The sequence below is a fragment of the Bactrocera dorsalis genome, chromosome 6, assembly GCF_023373825.1.
Source record: "Bactrocera dorsalis isolate Fly_Bdor chromosome 6, ASM2337382v1, whole genome shotgun sequence".
NCBI classification, from domain to species: domain Eukaryota; kingdom Metazoa; phylum Arthropoda; class Insecta; order Diptera; family Tephritidae; genus Bactrocera; species Bactrocera dorsalis.
The window spans coordinates 13,049,243-13,070,318 of record NC_064308.1 but is presented as its reverse complement, the minus strand read 5'-3'; the positions used below and the strand labels follow the sequence as shown (position 1 = coordinate 13,070,318).

The 21,076-nt window shown below is 36.8% G+C and overlaps 1 protein-coding gene across 14 annotated transcripts in view; it reads right to left on the bottom strand.

The window, feature by feature from the left end:
* Window positions 1-21,076, bottom strand: part of LOC105227165 (paired box protein Pax-5) — a 199,033-nt gene that overhangs the window by 12,953 nt on the left and 165,004 nt on the right. For 11 of the 14 annotated variants that reach the window (XM_049459614.1, XM_049459628.1, XM_049459615.1 and 8 more), the window contains 4 exons: window positions 14,438-14,523; window positions 14,145-14,352; window positions 13,761-13,856; window positions 9,419-10,027 (listed from right to left, as the gene is read on the bottom strand). In XM_049459614.1, the coding sequence (XP_049315571.1) occupies window positions 9,419-10,027; window positions 13,761-13,856; window positions 14,145-14,352; window positions 14,438-14,523 (999 nt within the window). The remainder of the gene's footprint in view (window positions 1-9,418; window positions 10,028-13,760; window positions 13,857-14,144; window positions 14,353-14,437; window positions 14,524-21,076) is intronic. The other 3 variants (XM_049459617.1, XM_049459624.1, XM_049459625.1) reach the window with 3 other exon arrangements.

Sequence of the window (21,076 nt, the reverse complement as noted above, 5' to 3'; positions counted from 1 at the left end):
ACCTGTCACCATGTCATAAACGTGTTTCGAAGCATCGTTATCGCATTCTATTTATATTCCTCTCGTCCTCTCTTGAGTGATGCACAAATTGTATGAGATCCAACGAGAAACTAATGTTTCTACAATGAAATGTCCATGCAATATTGAATGTATGCTAGTCCCGCTAGTGCATCTATAGTTGTCTAAATCTCACGATAGGTCGCATGACGATCTTACAATATCACTTTTTGTGCACAGAATCAGAATCAATAGTTTCCGGAAAAAGAACTGATGTGAACGAGTTTCAAGAAGTTCGTCTTGGGATGATTTATGGCGTCGATTGAATTTATCATACCAAATCAAATCAAATCAAACAGCACTCGTGTGTCAAAACTTTCTGAGTATGTATAAAATCAAAATTGTCGAACTTTACGAAGTAGTTGTGAAATTGCCAGTTTGTAACACTAGGGTTGCAAAATAACCAATTATAAAAGACAACCCACACATATAGTTATTTATACTATATCACTATTTTAGCACACGCATCCTATTAGCCATTTTGGAAAGGAGCTCAACTTGTACTTATTAATATGTACACCGGTCAAAGAAAGTATTCAACATCTGTATATATTTTTTTGTTTGTTTTTTTAAATATTCCTTAATATAAACAAATAAGAAACTAAAAAACAGTGCAACCTTTTAGTTAGTTTGTAACTTGATAAGTTTTGTGATAATCAAAAAAAAACGGACGAAAACAAATTTACCCTGAAAATGAAATCAAAAAAATAATCGCCAATTACGCAAAGGAGCGAATTCCTATGCTTAAAGTAAAAAGTAACGATGGGTTTGAAAATTTTGCTTAACATTGTCCAATTGTTCATTATATTATAAAAAAAAATGAAAGATAAGACGTCGGTTGAAAATCATCCAAGGTGTTGTCGCCCTTAGGCCTTTTCTAAAACAAACGAATGTTGGTTGGTACGCAAGGTTAAAACAAAAACCAAAACAAATGGCAAAAGTCTTAAAGAAAACCTTAATATAGATGTGATTCTCCAAACCAATCCAAATTATTAGAAAGTCAATGGGGAGAGTTGCGCGTAAAAAGCCAATATCTTTAAAAAGTTTAAGCTAAACAAAAGCGTACATATGTAAACAAGCCCGCTGAATTTTGGAATAATGTGATCTTTGCATTTGAGAGCAAATTTAACCTTTTTGGAAGTGATGGCAAAGTAATTGCATACTGTGTGTGTAATATGTATATAGAAATTTTGAAGAAAAACTAACGAACTATTTAGTGCAGGAAATCTCGGAATCGGAGCGGCATTCCAGTTTTTCCAAGATAGCTACCCAAAGCATTCCGCACTAAATACAAATCTGTTGCTTTTATACAATTGCCCTAGAGTAATTAAAACTTCTACTCAAAGTGAAGTTTTAAATCCCAACGCAAAACTCAAATGAAACAGATAGTAATAGAACAATGGTTCAATGACATTTTGATTTTTAACTTGGATTCTGAATTGCCGAATATTATTTTGTTTTTATTTTTGGAGTAATTCAGTTTTGTGGTTTTTTGGTCAGTTTTCATGTTTTTATTATCATAAAACTCATCAAGTTACAAATTAAATAAAAGTTTGCTTTAAAAAAGACTGTTTTTATACGCTGAACAGGGTATTTAAGTTTGTCACGAAGTTTGTAACACCCAGAAGGAAGCGTCTGAGCTAGGCTTGCCACCCGTACTTTATTATAAAGTATTTTACGTTAATTGTACTCTATACTTTATAAGAACAACAAAGTTCACAAAAATACTTTATTTCGCATGATTTGATTTCTTTGAGATTTTGGAAAGTTTAGTCGATGAATTTGTTAAACGAAATTTACAGATTGGTGATTTAGTGCTGAATCGATGTTGCCACTCGTTGGCGCCACATCACTGAAGCACTCGTTTTTTACAATTACGGAGCATCTCGACAGGATAGAATATATAGAATACTAGCTGCATTGCCGCGCCCATTGCCTATGGAGACTCCACATTGCTCATAGCTTACTAGATATAGATACTATCTAGTTTGCCATGTATCGTAAGCTAGAAGCTGTCACTTCAGCAGTTTGACAGCGCAATTTTCATTTCTATGAGAATTATGAAGAGGCAACATATCCCATTTGTACATATGCCGACGTCATTTTCAATTTGGCAATATGAAATTTATAAGAGCGAGTATTAAGACGATTGTGTTATATTATAAAAATAAAGTACTTGTTCAAAATACATGAATAAATGGTTTGATTTTAATAACACGAACTGGTTATTTACACTGGGTAATATAAATTTAAAGAGTAATATAGAATTTGACAATATTGTAAACATAATTGAAAATTTAAATCTGCAAAAACTTAATGTGGATATGGATGATCTTTATGGAGAAATCGCTTTATTAAACCAAGTTTATAATCAATTATGTACTTCTAAGGGTTTTGCAGAGCTATCAACTGCCCAAAAATGGCAGCAGGTATTTAATGTGAGTGATGATAATTTTTTAAACTTCTAAAGGGTGATTTTTTAAGAGCTTGATAACTTTTTTTAAAAAAAAAACGCATAAAATTTGCAAAATCTCATCGGTTCTTTATTTGAAACGTTAGATTGGTTCATGACATTTACTTTTTGAAGATAATTTCATTTAAATGTTGACCGCGGCTGCGTCTTAGGTGGTCCATTCGGAAAGTCCAATTTTGGGCAACTTTTTCGAGCATTTCGGCCGGAATAGCCCGAATTTCTTCGGAAATGTTGTCTTCCAAAGCTGGAATAGTTGCTGGCTTATTTCTGTAGACTTTAGACTTGACGTAGCCCCACAAAAAATAGTCTAAAGGCGTTAAATCGCATGATCTTGGTGGCCAACTTACGGGTCCATTTCTTGAGATGAATTGTTGTCCGAAGTTTTCCCTCAAAATGGCCATAGAATCGCGAGCTGTGTGGCATGTAGCGTCATCTTGTTGAAACCACATGTCAACCAAGTTCAGTTCTTCCATTTTTGGCAACAAAAAGTTTGTTAGCATCGAACGATAGCGATCGCCATTCACCGTAACGTTGCGTCCAACAGCATCTTTGAAAAAATACGGTCCAATGATTCCACCAGCGTACAAACCACACCAAACAGTGCATTTTTCGGGATGCATGGGCAGTTCTTGAACGGCTTCTGGTTGCTCTTCACCCCAAATGCGGCAATTTTGCTTATTTACGTAGCCATTCAACCAGAAATGAGCCTCATCGCTGAACAAAATTTGTCGATAAAAAAGCGGATTTTCTGCCAACTTTTCTAGGGCCCATTCACTGAAAATTCGACGTTGTGGCAGATCGTTCGGCTTCAGTTCTTGCACGAGCTGTATTTTATACGGTTTTACACCAAGATCTTTGCGTAAAATCTTCCATGTGGTCGAATAACACAAACCCAATTGCTGCGAACGGCGACGAATCGACATTTCACGGTCTTCAGCCACACTCTCAGAAACAGACGCAATATTCTCTTCTGTACGCACTGTACGCATTCGTGTGGTTGGTTTAATGTCCAATAAAGTAAACTGAGTGCGAAACTTGGTCACAATCGCATTAATTGTTTGCTCACTTGGTCGATTATGTAGACCATAAATCGGACGTAAAGCGCGAAACACATTTCGAACCGAACACTGATTTTGGTAATAAAATTCAATGATTTGCAAGCGTTGCTCGTTAGTAAGTCTATTCATGATGAAATGTCAAAGCATACTGAGCATCTTTCTCTTTGACACCATGTCTGAAATCCCACGTGATCTGTCAAATACTAATGCATGAAAATCCTAACCTCAAAAAAATCACCCGTTATAAGGTAATTTCATTTTTATTGTCTATTCCCGCCACGTCAGCATTCACAGAAAGAGTTTTTTCTGTGATGAATAGCAAATGGCGAGACGAAAGGAACAAAGCGCCTCTGAATTTGATAAAAAATGAATTACTTATTTATTTTAATTTAAATATACATAGAATGCAAAGATGCCGTGCAATTGTTCAGTAAAGATGCTAATTTGATACAAATTTCAAAAAGCAATAAAAAATATGTTTTTAAATATAATAATAAAGAAAAATAAGTTATACTTTATTTTGATAGTATGTACTTTTATCCCCTACTTAGGGTTGTGCGCTGGGTTTGGGACCCGCCACGTAAAAAAACACCCCCAATGAAAAAGCAAATACAGCCTCGGATGAGAGGCGGCTTACAGAAGGTTTCAAGACCGGAGCATACTCCTGTAGAACCCCCAAAGGTGATCTAGCCACCGATGCCCAGAGCATACTTAGACTATGGAGGGAACACTTCTCCAGCCTGCTGAATGGCAGTGAACACATAACACCAGGAGAAGACGAACCCGATTCCCCAATCGATGACGATGGAGCAGACGTTCCATTACCCGGCCATGAAGAAGTTCGAATAGCAGTTGCCCGCCTGAAGAATAACAAAGCGGCAGGGGCCGACGGATTGCCGGCCGAGTTATTCAAACACGGTGGCGAAGAACTGATAAGGAGCATGCATCAGCTTCTTTGCAAAATATGGTCGGATGAAAGCATGCCCAACGATTGGAACTTAAGTGTGCTATGCCCAATCCATAAAAACGGAGACCCCACAATCTGCGCCAACTGAAGTGGGATAAGCCTCCTCAACATCGCGTACAAGGTTCTATCGAGCGTATTGTGTGAAAGATTAAAGCCCACCGTCAACAAACTGATTGGACCTTATCAGTGTGGCTTCAGACCTGGTAAATCAACAACCGACCAGATATTCACCATGCGCCAAATCTTGGAAAATACCCGTGAAAGGAGAATCGACACTCACCACCTATTCGTCGATTTCAAAGCTGCTTTCGACAGCACGAAAAGGAGCTGCCTTTATGCCGCGATGTCTGAATTTGGTATCCCCGCAAAACTAATACGGCTGTGTAAACTGACGTTGAGCAACACGAACAGCTCCGTCAGGATCGAGAAGGACCTCTCCGAGCCGTTCGATACCAAACGAGGTTTCAGACAAGGCGACTCCCTATCGTGCGACTTTTTCAATCTGCTGCTGGAGAAAATTATTAGAGCTGCAGAACTGAATCGAGCAGGTACAATCTTTTATAAGAGTGTACAGCTGCTGGCGTATGCCGATGATATTGATATCCTCGGTCTCAACACCCGCGCCGTTGGTTCGGCTTTCTCCAGACTGAACAAGGAAGCAACGCAAATGGGTCTGGCAGTGAACGAGGGCAAGACGAAATATCTCCTGTCATCAAACAAACAGTCGTCGCACTCGCGACTTGGCTCTCACGTCACTGTTGACAGTCATAACTTTGAAGTTGTATATAATTTCGTCTATCTTGGAACCAGCGTAAACACCACCAACAATGTCAGCCTGGAAATCCAATGCAGGATTACTCTTGCCAACAGGTGCTACTTCGGACTGAGTAGGCAATTGAAAAGTAAAGTCCTCTCTCGACGAACAAAAACCAAACTCTATAAGTCGCTCATAATTCCCGTCCTGCTATATAGTGCAGAGGCTTGGACGATGACAACAACCGATGAGTCGACGTTGCGAGTTTTCGAGAGAAAAGTTTTGCGAAAGATTTATGGTCCTTTGCGCGTTGGCCACGGCGAATATCGCATTCGATGGAACGATGAGCTGTACGAGATATACGGCGACATTGACATAGTTCAGCGAATTAAAGGACAGCGGCTACGCTGGCTAGGTCATGTTGTCCGGATGGATGAAAACACTCCAGCTCTGAAAGTATTCGACGCAGTACCCGCCGCGGGAAGCAGAGGAAAAGGAAGACCTCCACTCCGGTGGAAGGACCAAGTGGAGAAGGACCTGGCCTCGCTTGGAATATCCAATTGGCGCCACGTAGCGAAGAGAAGAAACGACTGGCGCGCTGTTGTTGACAAGGCTATAATCGCGTAAGCGGTGTCTACGCCAGTAAAGAAGAAGAAGATGTACTTTTTTTCTTACCTATAATAACCAATGCACTTTAACTGCAAAAAAAAGTGGCAACCCTAGTCTGAGCCCCTATAAAGTATATGGGCCATTCCATCAATTGGCGACATGGTTTTGTACCCTTGGTTCTCCGATTTTGACAAAACTTTAGAATATCATAATATAGACTAAAATAAGAATATCTGTAAACTTTTTAGTGGCCAAAGTTGCTCCATTGATTTTTGGCGCGCACTTCAAATTGAGATCAAACAAAAAAATGACTTTTTCTTTTATTTTTTAACGACCTCAAAATTGAGTGAAAAAAATTTTGAAGTTATCCATTTTTATGTAAAAAAATCTCAGCTTTCTGATAAAAATATTTTCAGAATCCAAAAAAAATTTCAAAATCCAAAAAAACCATGTTTTTTCCAAAAATCCCACTTTTTGTGCTCTTCCCCCACTTTTTTTTTCAAAATTGACATTATTTTTCGATTCCTCGTTAAATTTTACATAAGAATCAGTATTCAAAAATATGGGACTCTGATCCCATCAACAGCAAAAAAAATTTAAAGTTGTCGCTATACGGCGCAGTGTGTTCGCTTAGAAGGTTGTGTGAAAGAGGTAAATGTGTAAATTGTATTCTTAGACTTGAATTAAGAAGAAATCACAGTCTTCATTCATAAAAATATGTGTCATATAGCGACAACTTTGCATTTTTTTGCTGTTGATGGGATCAGAGTCCCATATTTTTGAACACTGATTCTTATGTAAAATTTAACGAGGAATCGAATGGAAAAATCAATTTTGAAAAAAAGTTGGTGGAAGAGCACAAAAAACCGTATTTTTTCGAAAATAATGTTTTTTTTTGGATTTTTAGCGTCAACTTTGAATTTTTTTTGCTGTTCATGGGATCAGAGTCCCATACTTTTGAACACTGATTCTTATGTAAAATTTAACGAGGAATCGAATGAAAAGTCAATTTTGAAAAAAAGTTGGTGGAAAAGCACAAAAAACCGGATTTTTTGGAAAATAATGTTTTTTTTTTGGATTTTGAGCGTCAACTTTGAATTTTTTTTGCTGTTCATGAGATCAGAGTCCCATATTTTTGAACACTGATTCTTATGTAAAATTTAACGAGGAATCGAATGGAAAAGTCAATTTTGAAAAAAAAAGTGGGGGAAGAGCACAAAAAGTGGGATTTTTGGAAAAAACATGGTTCTTTTGGATTTTGATATTTTTTTTTGGATTCTGAAAATATTTTTATCAGAAAGCTGAGATTTTTTTACATAAAAATGGATAACTTCAAAATTTTTTTCACTCAATTTTGAGGTCGTTAAAAAATAAAAGAAAAAGTCATTTTTTTGTTTGATCTCAATTTGAAGTGCGCGCCAAAAATCAATGGAGCAACTTTGGCCACTAAAAAGTTTACAGATATTCTTATTTTAGTCTATATTATGATATTCTAAAGTTTCGTCAAAATCGGAGTACCACGGGTACCAAACCATGTCGCCAATTGATGGAATGGCCCATATATTATGTATATATAAATGATCAGTATGTTGAGCTGTGTCGATTTAGCCATGTCCGTCTGTCTGTCTGTATATATACGTTTTTTAAGATATCGTTTTGAAATTTTGCAAACGTCATTTTCTCTTCAAGAAGCTGCTCATTTGTCGGAACTGCCGATATCGGACATATAGCTGCCATACAAAATAAACGATTGGAATCAAGGGCTTGCATGGAAAACTTTCGCATTTGATGTGGTATCTTCATGGATTATTCCTTAAGGTAATAATGTAATATACGAAGAAATTTTTCAGATCGGCTTACTGTAGCATATAGCTGCTATAAAAACTGAACGATCGGAATCTAGTGCTGGTATGGAAAACTTTTGCATTTGACAAGATATATTCACGCAATTTGGTATGGCTTAATTTCTAAGGCAACAATGTAATTTCCGAAGAAATTGTTCAGGTCGGTTAACTATAGCATATAGCTGTCATACAAACTGAATGATCGGAATCAAATGCTTTCATGAGAAACTTCCTCATTTGACGATATATCTTCACGAAATTTGGTATGAGTTATTGTTCATATAAATAATGTAATATCGGAAGAAATTGCTCAGAACGGCTCACTAAAGCATTTAGGGGGGGTAAGGTCAAATCATAGGAAAGCAGACATGTTTTTGTGATTTTTTTCCTGATGACACAGTCCAAATTTATTTATCCAACCAATGGTACATTGAAGTATGACATTCGAAAAATGTCTTATCAATTCTTTACAAAAAAATATTAAAAAATACGACAATGGCAGCAATTGTCCGGACGGGTCCCGAATTTGAAAAATCGGTGCCTCTCATAACTTCAAAACTACTGCACCGATCCTTTTAAAATTTTAAACACTATTTCTGTCCATATTTTACGAGGTAACGTTTTTGAAATTCCAATTTTTGAGTTTTTTCGAAGGCTTTGAAGTGAAAAACACAATTTCTTGGGAAAAAATCAGCCAATTTGTTATTGCGAAATCAAAATTATGAACAAAAAAACTTTCCAGCGTTACGTCGGTGTAGTTGTTTTGAAGTTATGAGGGGCACCGACTTTGAAAACGTGAGTTGTTGGAAAAACACGTTTAAAGTTTCACAGACGCTCACAATCTAATCGGAGGGCGGAAATTACAAGTGTATATCTCCGTCAATTTTGCCTTAATTGCTCTCAAATTTTCACAGAATAATCTTAAGATATTGTACTTTCATATAAAATAAAAAAAAATGCAAAAACAAAAAAACCGAACAGTCACAATCAAGGGCTTGTATGGAAAACTTTCGCATTTGACGTGGTATTTTCACGAAATTTGACGTGGATTACTGCTTAAGGCAATACTATAATCTCCGAAAAAAATGTTTAGATCGGATTACTATAGCAAATAGGTTCCATACAAACTGAACACGTAGTTACTAAAAGAAATGCACTTGTGAAGGGTATATTAGCTTCGGTGCAGCCGAAGTTAACGTTTTTTCTTGTTTGGTTACTTGTTCATATTAATAAATATGTCAGAGAAAAAATAAAAAAAAAATGCAGATGTCTAATACTTTTTTTTGGCCAGTTTAGGTAATTTATTTCGTTTAGTATTTTATTTCATTTTTATAAAAGTATGTCTATTTGAGTGATTTCGTAACGGTAAATTCGTGTTTTTGGGTAGAAAAAAATTTCTCTACATCAAATAATTATTTTGTTTAAAAGTAGTTATTTAGTACATAATTGTGCACTTTGATAATGATATAGTGTATTAGTAATAATGGGAGGTAATCATAAGAAGTGCATATTTAATGTGGACGAAATATATATGTAGGTGACTACTAAAAGTAAGTAAGGTGTTGCGTATTTTTTCTAAAATGAGTACAAATACTGAACGGATAGCATTTTCTTAAATACAGGTGTACATATGACTCAACTAAGTGAAGCACTTGCCTGCCGAATAATGGTTAAAACTTGGTAAAATCGTGGAATATTCTGCAGGATTATTATTTATGGAATCACCGCCTGAGGTATCTCTTGGTTGGGCACTTGGCTGAAGAAGTATAAGAGGTGAATTTATTACACTGGATTGTAGAACCTGCTGTTGAATGTGCTGGCGATGATGCTCACAACCTTGTTCATTCGTATTTGAATGTGAATCAGGAGACTTTGTAACATTACCGCTTATATCACTTCTATTGTGTTTTTCAAGTACATTTACTAAACGCCTTTGTTGTTGAGTATTAGACGATACAGTCATTGTGGATACTTCTGTCATGATATTGTTGGGAACGCCATTTTTGGCACTTTCTCCTCTGTTTAATAATGATGGGGTTATGGCTGATCTATTTTCTATTGAAGGTATTATACTATCATCTTGTGCTCCATCGTCATTGTTAATATCAGTATTTCCGGTTAAAATTGCAATAGGTAGTATTCCAGATGGTAATGCTACATTACCACTAGAATGAGAACCAATTGATGGTGGTTCACTGCTTATTGTGCCCACTGTATTATCTACATGTGCTATTGTTCCAAAGTGCCCATTTTCTATGGCTATTGCTATGAGAACAGTATAAAAATAAGTAACAAATAAAATCTATACGAAATAAAAGTAGATTTAACAATTAAAACAAAAAAGACGTCACAGATATTGCCAAGTAACTCTTCTCATTAAAATCCGTATTATATATATGTGTATATATGTATACATTATTAAAACTATATTCATAAGCACTTTCTAAAAATAAAAAAAATATATAATGTGTGTACTCAAATGCAACTATTGTTGTTAAAGTGAATTTATCATTTTAGTTTTATAGCCCAGCTGTCTCATGTCGCATTACAGTTTTCCATATTTACATACATATTATATAAGAGTATTTCGAGAAGCGAACAATACTCGCGGTGCAACCCTGCGCTCACATGTTTTCTGTCGCATGCGTTGTGATCCTACGAGGTATGACAATTAAGTAATGAGACTGATTCCATAAAACCGTATATTTGAAAATTATTCTACAACTCTGCCATTCCCTTCAAAGTAGTCCCCTTGGGCAGGTATACAGTGATTCCAGCGCGTTTTCCATGCTTCATAATATTTCTCGAGTCCTCGAGTACTCTCGTCAAGGCCGCCTGGATGTCTATAATCGACTCAAAATGGGTTCCTTTGACCACCGATTTTGTTTTAGAAAACAAAAAAAAGTCACAGAGGGACATGCCGGGCGAATAAGGCGGCTGTCGCAACACGGTGATCCCTTTAGAGGCCAAAAACTGGGACACGCTGAGGGCGGTGTGGCACGGCGGGTTGTCGTGATGAAGGATCCAGTTACGAGCGATGTCTTGGCGCACCCTGTTGACTCGTTTTCGCAATCTTTCGAGTACTTGGAAATAGTAGACTTGATTCGCAGTTTTCCCCGGTGGAACGAATTCTTTGTGGACGATTTCACGGCTATCAAAAAAGACAATAATCATCATTTTAACCTTCGACTTGCTTTTTTTGGGCGGGGGGCGCGTGGAGATAACCATTGTGAGCTTTGGCGAAACCTGGGTACGACTAAGAGCACTATCACCATACACTCTTACAATTTTAACGTACGTTTCCGAAGCTGTTTTGCCCAATCTGGCGCAAAATTTTATCGCGACGCGTTGCTCTTGATTTCGTTTTTCCATTTTCGTGACGAGCACTACAAACATACGTCTGCTCAACCTGACGCAGCAGGAGAACTAAACAAGCTAGAGCGATGGTACATACGAGTATATCATTGAAGAGGGGAGGGATGCCGAAAAAAGAGAAAGGGAATTCCAAGGTCACAGGTTTACCACAAGCGCGGCAATAAAATCAGTCTCATTACTTAATTGTCAAACCTCGTATATTTGGTGGAGCAATTCTCCTTTCTGCACCTAAAAAAAAGTTTTAGTAACACCTTAGTGTTTGCTCGTGAACAATCATAGTTTATTTAGCCCTTTGTTTTGCAAATAAACTTTTACTTTTGAGAATAATTTGTCATTTGAGCGATTATACTTGAGAAAAATATGCAAAGTAAAACTTGGTAGCGTTGAAGAATGCAGTTATACTTCCTCAGTGAGGTATCCGCATACTTTTTTGTACGAATTCAACTCGAAAATTTATTGTTGCTTTCACATGCAATTTTTTTACGAGAAAGCTGCGAATCGAACACAGCTTACACCTGTACATCTCTGTACGCGTTACCATATGTACAATCACACACTACATGTAATCTTTTCATGTGAGGGATATAAGTATATATTTTAGCTATAAGTCAACTTGATAATAACATAAAACTTGTAATTGCCTTAATTTATATTAAAATAAATCCAAAAATAGTAATTATCACAGATTTAGGTTTCGAACTTCTAGTATATAGAAAAATGTACTCGCGAATGGATCTTTTTGATGTGGTAATTTCAATACAGATTATAAACAAAGAAACATACCAAATTTATATACCCAGTTTAACATGATGAGCTGAGTCCATTTAGCCATGTCTGTTCATTAGGCTCTATATATGAGAACTAATCTCTCAGTTTTTGAGATATCGAATTGAAACTTTGCACACGTTCTTTTCTCTTCCAACAACCTCAATTGTTGGCACCGTCGATGTCGAACCACTATAGCATATAGCAAACATACAAAGTGAACTATCACAATGATGTCCTTGTTTGAAAATATTTTTTTTTTACGAAATTTGGCACAGCTTTAAGTTTACAGTTTAAGGGAACAATTCAATACGATTAATGAATACAGAAACTTTTGCGTTTGTAAAGGGTATTATGGCTTCGCTGCTACCAATGTCAATGTTTCATAATTCATTATCATGTTTAGTCGTATATTTCGGGAGATTTCCTTTCCCATTAAAGGTTTCAATCGGGCTTAGAATCTCATCCTACAACACGCCCTTCTGATACCACCAATTGCCGTTTTTTTTTGCATTTGGGTTGTCGTAAGGGATCCATCACAACATTTTTGTCAAGTGCCACTTTTGGCATGCTCGCTAAGATAGAGTTTTCGACCTTCATTCTAAAATAATGTAAAAGAACTATTCACAAAAATACATAAAGTTCAACATATTTGAGTGAAAAAAATTATTGTTGTAAACGTTTTCTCACTTTTTTCATTTGAAACGTATACAAAAACAATTTTCGCACTTTTTTCATGATCTCCCTAGTAGCAAGTCATGGCTTCTACAAAAATAAAATCGTCTCGTTATGTACTTAATTGAGAGTAATTTAGAATTAAGAAATATCCAATTCGGGACCTTAAAAATCGTATCGAATTAAAGGTCAAAGAAATTCTGCCTCATAATTCTCATATTTGACGGACTAACTTTACACGTCCCAAAGGCTGAGTGGTGTGACCGAAAACATCATAGGAAAGCAGATCGTTAACCAAAAATCCACTATTAACTCAAAGTTTGAAACTGCTAACTACTGGTCGTTTACTTTTAGAATGCTTTATGTAGGCATATACTCAAGTAACCTATCCATAGGTAGGTAAAGGTTACTTCAATAATAAAATCCATATTTGTATCCACGATATTGTCATAAAGAGTATTGGTTTCCAATATGCTCATAGTAGCACGGGGTAAGTTCGGATCTAATACTAAGAGTATCTGTCAGTCGCGGAGTCAATGGCAACTCGGTCAAATAATCGAGGATATTAGCATAATAAGTCAATTTGGGAAGAGCTATGATACAGACTAGTGTCGGGAAAATATGTGTTTGGTGGCCTGGAAATAATATTCTTACAAAGATTTGCAAGAAACTGGAAGATCAGCACCACCTATCTATCGATGAGATAGATTCTTTTATACAACGCACTTTTTGTTGTAAAGGGGCTATTTATTAAACAATGTTATTAGAGCTGTGCTGCTCACAAGTATGTCAATCTGACAGTTTAAAGATGTCTCTAAAATTTAAATCAGAGTTGAGAAAATATAATTTAGTGCTATATTATAATTTGGGAATCGTTTACAGCCATATTATTTATCATATACTAGTCGATCAGTTTTACTACTTGAACTTTCTTTGTATACGAATCTAACGAATTTAATATGCTCCTATTGGAGTTTAGTAGCTTAATAGGCGATGACGTCTTATCCTTCATACTTTTCCATTAAGGTTGTTCTGTGGGCGTGGAAAAAGTCTAGTGCCAGTTATATCACATTTCTACGAGATATTTACAATTTTACAAAGTATCGCATAATAATATTTTTATTGTCTTCTACGTTTTAGCTAATTTAAATTACATTTATGGTACGTATCACACTTTGCTTACCTGTGTAATAGGACGATATGTTTGTTTCAAGTGAACTTGCATTTAGTTTCATGTCTGACATATTTATAGGCACTAGAGGGGTTAACGAACTACTGCCTGATAAAAGGTTATAATTAAAAGAGCAATAAAATTATATGAATGTAAAAATCAATAGAAAATAGTAACAAAATGTATAATTTATTTGCAGTCTAAGTTTTCGCATCATGTTACATTTACATATGTATGATAAAAACCGTTGACTGGATTAGTGTGTTAGGATTTTGCAAAGTCTTAGACAGGAACTTAATACTTCTGATTGATTAAAAGTTAGATAACTATGCTTGAATGTAACGATTACAGTATTTCGACACTTTTCTTGTAGACATATTTCTGTTCTATACTTACCAATGGATGCTCCTAGTGACGGTGTATATAGCGAATTTTGCGATATTGATGTAATACTGTCATAAATCATTGCATCGTTTCCGGCGGCTCCTGTTGCAGAAAAGTTATTATGGGCGTCATAATAGGCTGTATTACTATTCGTAGTCAAACCACCTAATTCTGACAGGAGTTTATGCTCATCCTTGATGCACCATTTCCCAGACCAAATCTGTTTAACCAAAACACAAATTAAATTCAGGAAAGATAAACATATTAATGAAAATAACTATAGACATGAATTGTATAACACTTGCATTCGAATAGATTTGGTCACCACTGTACGCTATTCTTTGCCTCTTTACGTCGTCCTCTGAAGGCATATTAACATCCCGACTTTCATCTGCAAGTATAAAATGTTCGTATTTACGTTTAAGGTAGTAATAAAGCGTACTCATGAAGACATGTGTGCTTACATATGTACAAGTTAACACTAAACTGTTCATTAACGAATGTAAATAAGATTGCTTCCATATAACCCACATAAAATAAAACAATATTGAGACTACCAAAAAATGTAACAGGATGCCGATTGCTTCAATCTTTTACACATAGATATATTAAGGGACAATTAGTTTATGTAAGCATTAATCAATAAGCTTACGAATTCTTGGAAAATAAGGAATCAGTCAACTCAGAGCTCAAACCAATAGGTTTTATTTTTCTCGGCGGTTTGCTGAAAAATATACTTTTGGGAAGATTGCTTACTAAATATAAAAATATTGCGGGAGCGATAAACTACTGAAAAGAAGTGAAAAACAGAAAAACTGAAAGTTAAAGCCACCTGAAAGTGTTTCTTAATAAAAAAAAACAGTAACATCTAAGTGAAAGCCATATAATACAAGTTTTGTCCGGAAAGTAACAGGACTGCTTTTCTTTCGCCGCGACTGTACTTCGGAGCGTGCGAGCACCGGCTGGATTCGGTAGAGGGTGTTCGTAATAAACGAGTGGATGGTCAGTTATCTCCGAGTACCAAGACAGTCAGGACAAACAATTTCTCGCGAAGGGTTTCTGTTAGTGATGCAAGCCGAAAATGCAGCGTTTGTTAGAGCAAAGGTATGCGTTTAAATTCTATGTGAAACTCGGTAAATCTGCGACAGGGACGCTTGACGAAGGGAGTTACCCAGATGTTGATTTATAATAGGTTATCAAAAAAGTCTTGCGGTATTTTAGCTAGTTGGCGCTGAAAGCGCGTAGGTCTAGTTTTATTCGTCGCATCGGGTTATGCTATACCTTTTTGGAAAGCTCATTGCACGCGCTAACACGTGTTTGATTGATTGTCTTTTCTTTTAAGTCGTTCGTGAGTTATAGCGTCGCAAACATGGAGCAAAATAAAGAGAAAATACGGCATATTTTACAGTACTACTACGATAAAGGCAAAAATGCATCTCAAGCCGCCAATAAAATTTGTGCAGTTTATGGACCCGATACAGTTTCCATTTCCACCGAACAACGATGGTTTCAACGTCTTCGTTCTGGTGTAGAGGTGGTCGAAGATGCGCCACGCTCTGGAAGGCCTGTCGTCGAAAATTGCGATAAAATCGCTGAATTGGTCGAAAGAGACCGGCATAGTAGTCATCGAACCGTTATAAACCATTTGAAGAAGCTTGGAGTCACTAAGAAGCTCGATGTATGGGTGCCACACGAATTGATTCAATAAAAAATACCGCAAGACATTTTTGACAACCCAATATATTCAACGTTTTCGTTCTGGTGTAGAGGTGGTCGAAGATGCGCCACGCTGCGGAAGGCCTGTCGTCGAAAATTGCGTTAAAATCGCTGAATTGGTCGAAAGAGACCGGCATAGTAGCAGCCGTGGCATCGGTCAAGAGCTGGGCATGAGTCATCAAACCGTTATAAACCATTTGAAGAAGCTTGGAGTCTCTAAGAAGCTCGATGTATGGGTGCCACACGAATTGACGCAAAAAACATCTTTGACCGTATCGACGCATGCGAATCGCTTTGAATCGCAACAAAATCAACCCGTTTTTGAAGCGTATGGTGACTGGCGATGAAAAGTGGGTCACTTACGATAACGTAAGGCGCAAACGGTCGTGGTCGAAAAGCGCTGAAGCGGCCCAGATGGTGGCAAGCCTGGATTGGCGGCCAGGAAGGTTCTTCTGTGTGTTTGGTGGGATTAGCAGGGAATAATCCACTATGAGCTGCTCCCCTATGTCCAAACACTCAATTCGGACCTGTACTGCCAGCAACTGGACCGCTTGAAGGCAGCACTCGTGCAGAAGAGGCTATCTTTGATAAACAGAGGCCGAATTGTTTTCCATCAGGACAACGCCAGGCCACACACATCTTTAGTGACGCGCCAGAAGCTCCGGGAGCTCGAATGGGAGGTTCTTTTACATCCACCGTATAGTCCGAATCTCGCACCAAGTGATTACCACCTATTTTTGTCCATGGCGAACGCACTTGGTAGTCTGAAGTTGGCCACAAGAGAGTCCTGTGAAATTTGGCTCTCCGAGTTTTTTGCCAATAGGGAAGCGAGCTTCTAAGAGACGGGCATTATGTAGTTGGCATCTTGTTGGAACCGCGTCATCGAACAAAACGGCGCATATTTGATTTGAATCGCATTATTGTAACCAATTTTATGAACGATTGAAAATTCAATAAAAATACCGCAAGACTTTTTTGACAACCTATTATTAAGGGCATCGTCCGCCATGAATTTGTTCATCCTGGACGAACCATCAACGCAAATTTTTACGTGGAAGTCCTCAAGAGACTCAAACGAAGGGTAAATCGGGTCCGCCAAGACATTGCAGCCGATTGAAAGTTACACTACAACAACCTCCGGTTCACACCACCTTTCTTGTAAACAGCTACCTAACCAAAGCCGGCATCCCAACGATGGCGTAACAATTGGTTCAAACAATTTTTTTACATCGACTCAGTCCTACAACTTTCTGCATAAACCCTGTAGAAAAAACGACCCACAACCACACATCTAAGGGATCAACACAGAATCAGCACATAGAAAACAAAGAATTACCGTTTGGTAATAGATACCACGCTTTCACGAAGTAGGCAAGCAATAGTTCGCCCCTGTTGTAGTAGTGAGATTTATAGCTAATGTCAGACTTCCGACCTGGGCGTACATTGCTCGTCAATAACACAGCATCTGGATGCGGAGTATTTCCATTGTAGGGGATACAAAAAGGCCTGGATCAAGGTGTAATGCGACCGGTATCGAGCATTAATCTGCCAGGAGGTTCTTTAATAGCCCAGTCCAGTCTTGGCGAACTCAGTTATAGACAGCCTTACTTGCGCAGCGGGAGCTATCTGCAAGAGGACATACCTTGCTCTACACTCGTGGGTCCGAATATGAGCCAAAGTAATAATTAAACCAATAATAATTTAAAGGAGTCCGGAGGAAGCTAGTTGTCCCCAGAAGAGAGCAGCGTTAAACTGGAAGGATATCGCATCTCGAACAAGGGCAAGAGCCTGATATCAAAATTAGCCAACTGAGGGATAGAGATTTGTCAAGGCCGTCGAGGACCCCGCGGCGGAATTTGGTGTGGAGATGAAACAAGCCACAATGTGGATTATGTTATTGTTAACAAAAAGATCCATAAGACCGCTGAGGAAAAGTGGCATGGAGATTTACTATGGTTTCACAAATGTAAAGGAGAATTTAATCAAGACACTACAACAATAAGCTGAGAAATAGGTAGCTTTATGCCATATGAAGCATTTATGTTCTTGATAATACCTGAATGTGACTCCAATGCACACTAAATTTTATGGGGTAGCACGGATATCAACGAAAGGGGTGAGTTGCTCTTTAACTACCTTTCGAGTAATTTTGTTATGTAGCTGTTCCAATGTGTTAACATTTATAACAAAAAACCTCCAAGATGTGTTAGAATTTGCACTCAAGTCGGAGGAGGAACAATTAAGTTAATCCAATGGAGAGTTCTCGACGAACACTTTTTTTGGATCACCGCTATATTGAATGCATATTTAAAGACCAGGTAAGCAGGATAGAAAAGTTAGGGAATGACAGGAAAATTAACTGGCAGATGTACCTGCAAGAGCAAAAAAAAAAATAGTAACTGAGTATCCTTGTTAACCTGTTAACAGATTCTCGGCGACAAGCCTTAGAGGCCATTCGCCATTCACTTGAGAGTGGCCAGAAACGATTCTTTTACATATGGCTCAAGCAGCTCACGACTTCCGATCTTTGACCAAGTATCCTCTGGGTAGCGTAATCGGTGCATAGTATCGGATACCTTCAGAAGGCAGACCAAGGCTGAACGGTATTCAGTAAAGTGCCTTTGGGCTTTCTAATGGATACTCACTTCTAACTTGAAGACTTGAGGAGCTTGGAAGACTGAGCTAGTACTTTTTTCGTAGTATTTCTAAGCAGTTTATTCTAAAATCGGTCCTCAATATTGCTTTCCCTACCATAGAAAAGTGGACAAGGATGCGGGGATAATTATCTATACGGATATGGCTCAATGCTGGATAAATGAGTGGGAGGTGGTAGAAGTCAAGATCTTCTTTCGCCTACTAGACCCGTGTACTCACAACACGGGATATATTTATATAACTAGACTGCTTTGAGGTCACTAATAGTCATTTAGGGTTTCGTCAAACTAGATTTTTTTAATGGATAAAACATTCAATTTTTGTAGGCATAATGGTATCCCTGGAAACTGTGAAGCAGATAAATTAGGCACCAACCTATAATTAGACTCCAAAAAAGAGGGTACTCTCGTATATACCTCTAGCGACCTGCAGATATTTAATAGACAAACGTGTTATAAACATAGCCGAGCCTCGGTGGAAACAACCCCTGACTAGCTCGACAATCATGAATGGAATATGGGCCGCACATGTCGTCTATTAAAGTTTAAAAGGAATGATGATATAATAACTCTAGTAGGAGTACATAACAGGTCTAATAGGCATACTTCTCAGTAGATTAGGAACGCCGTATGATGACTATTATAGAAGCTGTCAGGAGGTAGTACAGGAGGAGATAATTAAAGATATTCTATGTGATTGTAAGACTGTATTTAGGAAAATAAAGCAACAATCGATCTAAGGTTTCTGGGTGTAGCTGATAAAACTCAAAAGTTCGTCCGAACTATAGTAATAATACTATATAATACTTTATAATAATTGCAGATAATTATACTATCGTTTAAGCGGTTTCCTAAATAAAAAAAGCGAACTTTTTCATGGCATATATTTTGTTTCGTCTAATTACGACCTAAAACCTGGAAATTTACTGCTTTAAAGTTAAGGTCAAATTTTGTGTTGACCCGTGTTATATATTAGTTAATAAAAAATAATTTTCTACTTGTTAACAAAACGATTATGATACATGGTAATCAAGCAGAGTGGCTTACCTTTCTTTGCCAAAGCCCAAGAGCTTGAGTTAAACAATTCGAGGGCAAAATTGCTTTTCACATTTTAACGAAATTACAAATAATTTGCGGTAGCTCAAAGCAAATAACCTAAGTCAAGGCGAACAAAAAATTTAAAAAGCCTATTGATATATATCGCTCAGTTCAACTTCACATTCATCAATAAACTCCAAACTTTCCATAAAAAGCAACTAAAATTTTATCAAACTAACCCAAATCTAACCAACAAAAATCAGTAGGGTCAACTGAATTATTTAAAACAACGTAGGAACTCTATTGTGTCTCTAACAACCAGCCACCAGTGAATACACAAGTTATTGACAATTTAAACGAGGATAATTTTTTTAGATCAACAGCCAGTCCCCAATCATCTACCGATGGAACTACCGTATAAATAAAACATTTATTATTCTTATCGATACAGATGCCATGCATCTGCAAAAAAAAAGATCTGACAATAAAGAAACTCATCAAAACTGTTGATGAATATACGATTATATCCTATAGTTTACCACTATGTTCATATTTTTGGAGAAAAAAAAATATTCTATGAATTGACAAATTAGAAGCTAAAACTTCTGCGGTTACAATTTGTTAAAAAAAATTCAAGGCTCCATAGATATAAAAAAGTTATTTTAACATACTTAGCGGAAAAAGAGCAAATATATATTATCGAACGAAGAAGAAAATATAAAAGAAATTGATAAGAAAGATAAATCATTAAATAAAAATAGAAGTTTGGGAAACAATCCTGTACATGCCGTCATTGATGTATCCAACATTGAAAAAATATTAAACAAAAATTATAATTTGAGAAAAATCCTGATTATGCTGTCGTTGATGTTGCAAAGCGATATAATACGAGTAGTTTCAAAATAAAGGTCAAAATCCTGATGGCACCTACAAACACTGATTAGTTGTTAACTAAATGCGTGAACAATACGTCACAGGTATCCTGAGTCCAACAGAATTCTCTCCAATTTAGAAAAGTAAAAATATTTCTTGACTGTAGATTTGAAATCATGTTTTCATGACATTCTTATGAAACACAAATTTCAAAGAGCTGTAGACGATATCCTAGAGCACATCGTACTTATGATGGAAATATTAAACAACTACATATAAACAATATACTATTGACACTACATGAGTTAAAAACTCAAGGAATATTGCAGAAATTGTAAAATTTGTAACAAAAACAAATACGACAGACACTCTTTTAAAATACTAATACTCGTACAGCAAGCTCCTATACCAATCAAGAAATGAGAAAAGCATCTAGACATTTTTTACCCTGAAAAACTTTAATTTATAACTTGCGTCATTGCCGATTCTAAATTTCTAATTGTCAAAAACATAGAAAATAAATTAAACCTAAGCGAAAAACTATCATAACCCTTGTAAACCAAGCTTTAGCACTTCGCAATTGAAATCACTAAGGCAAAGATGAAATATCATTTTATATTTTTGCGACCCAAGACACAGCACCACGAATGGACAAGTATAACT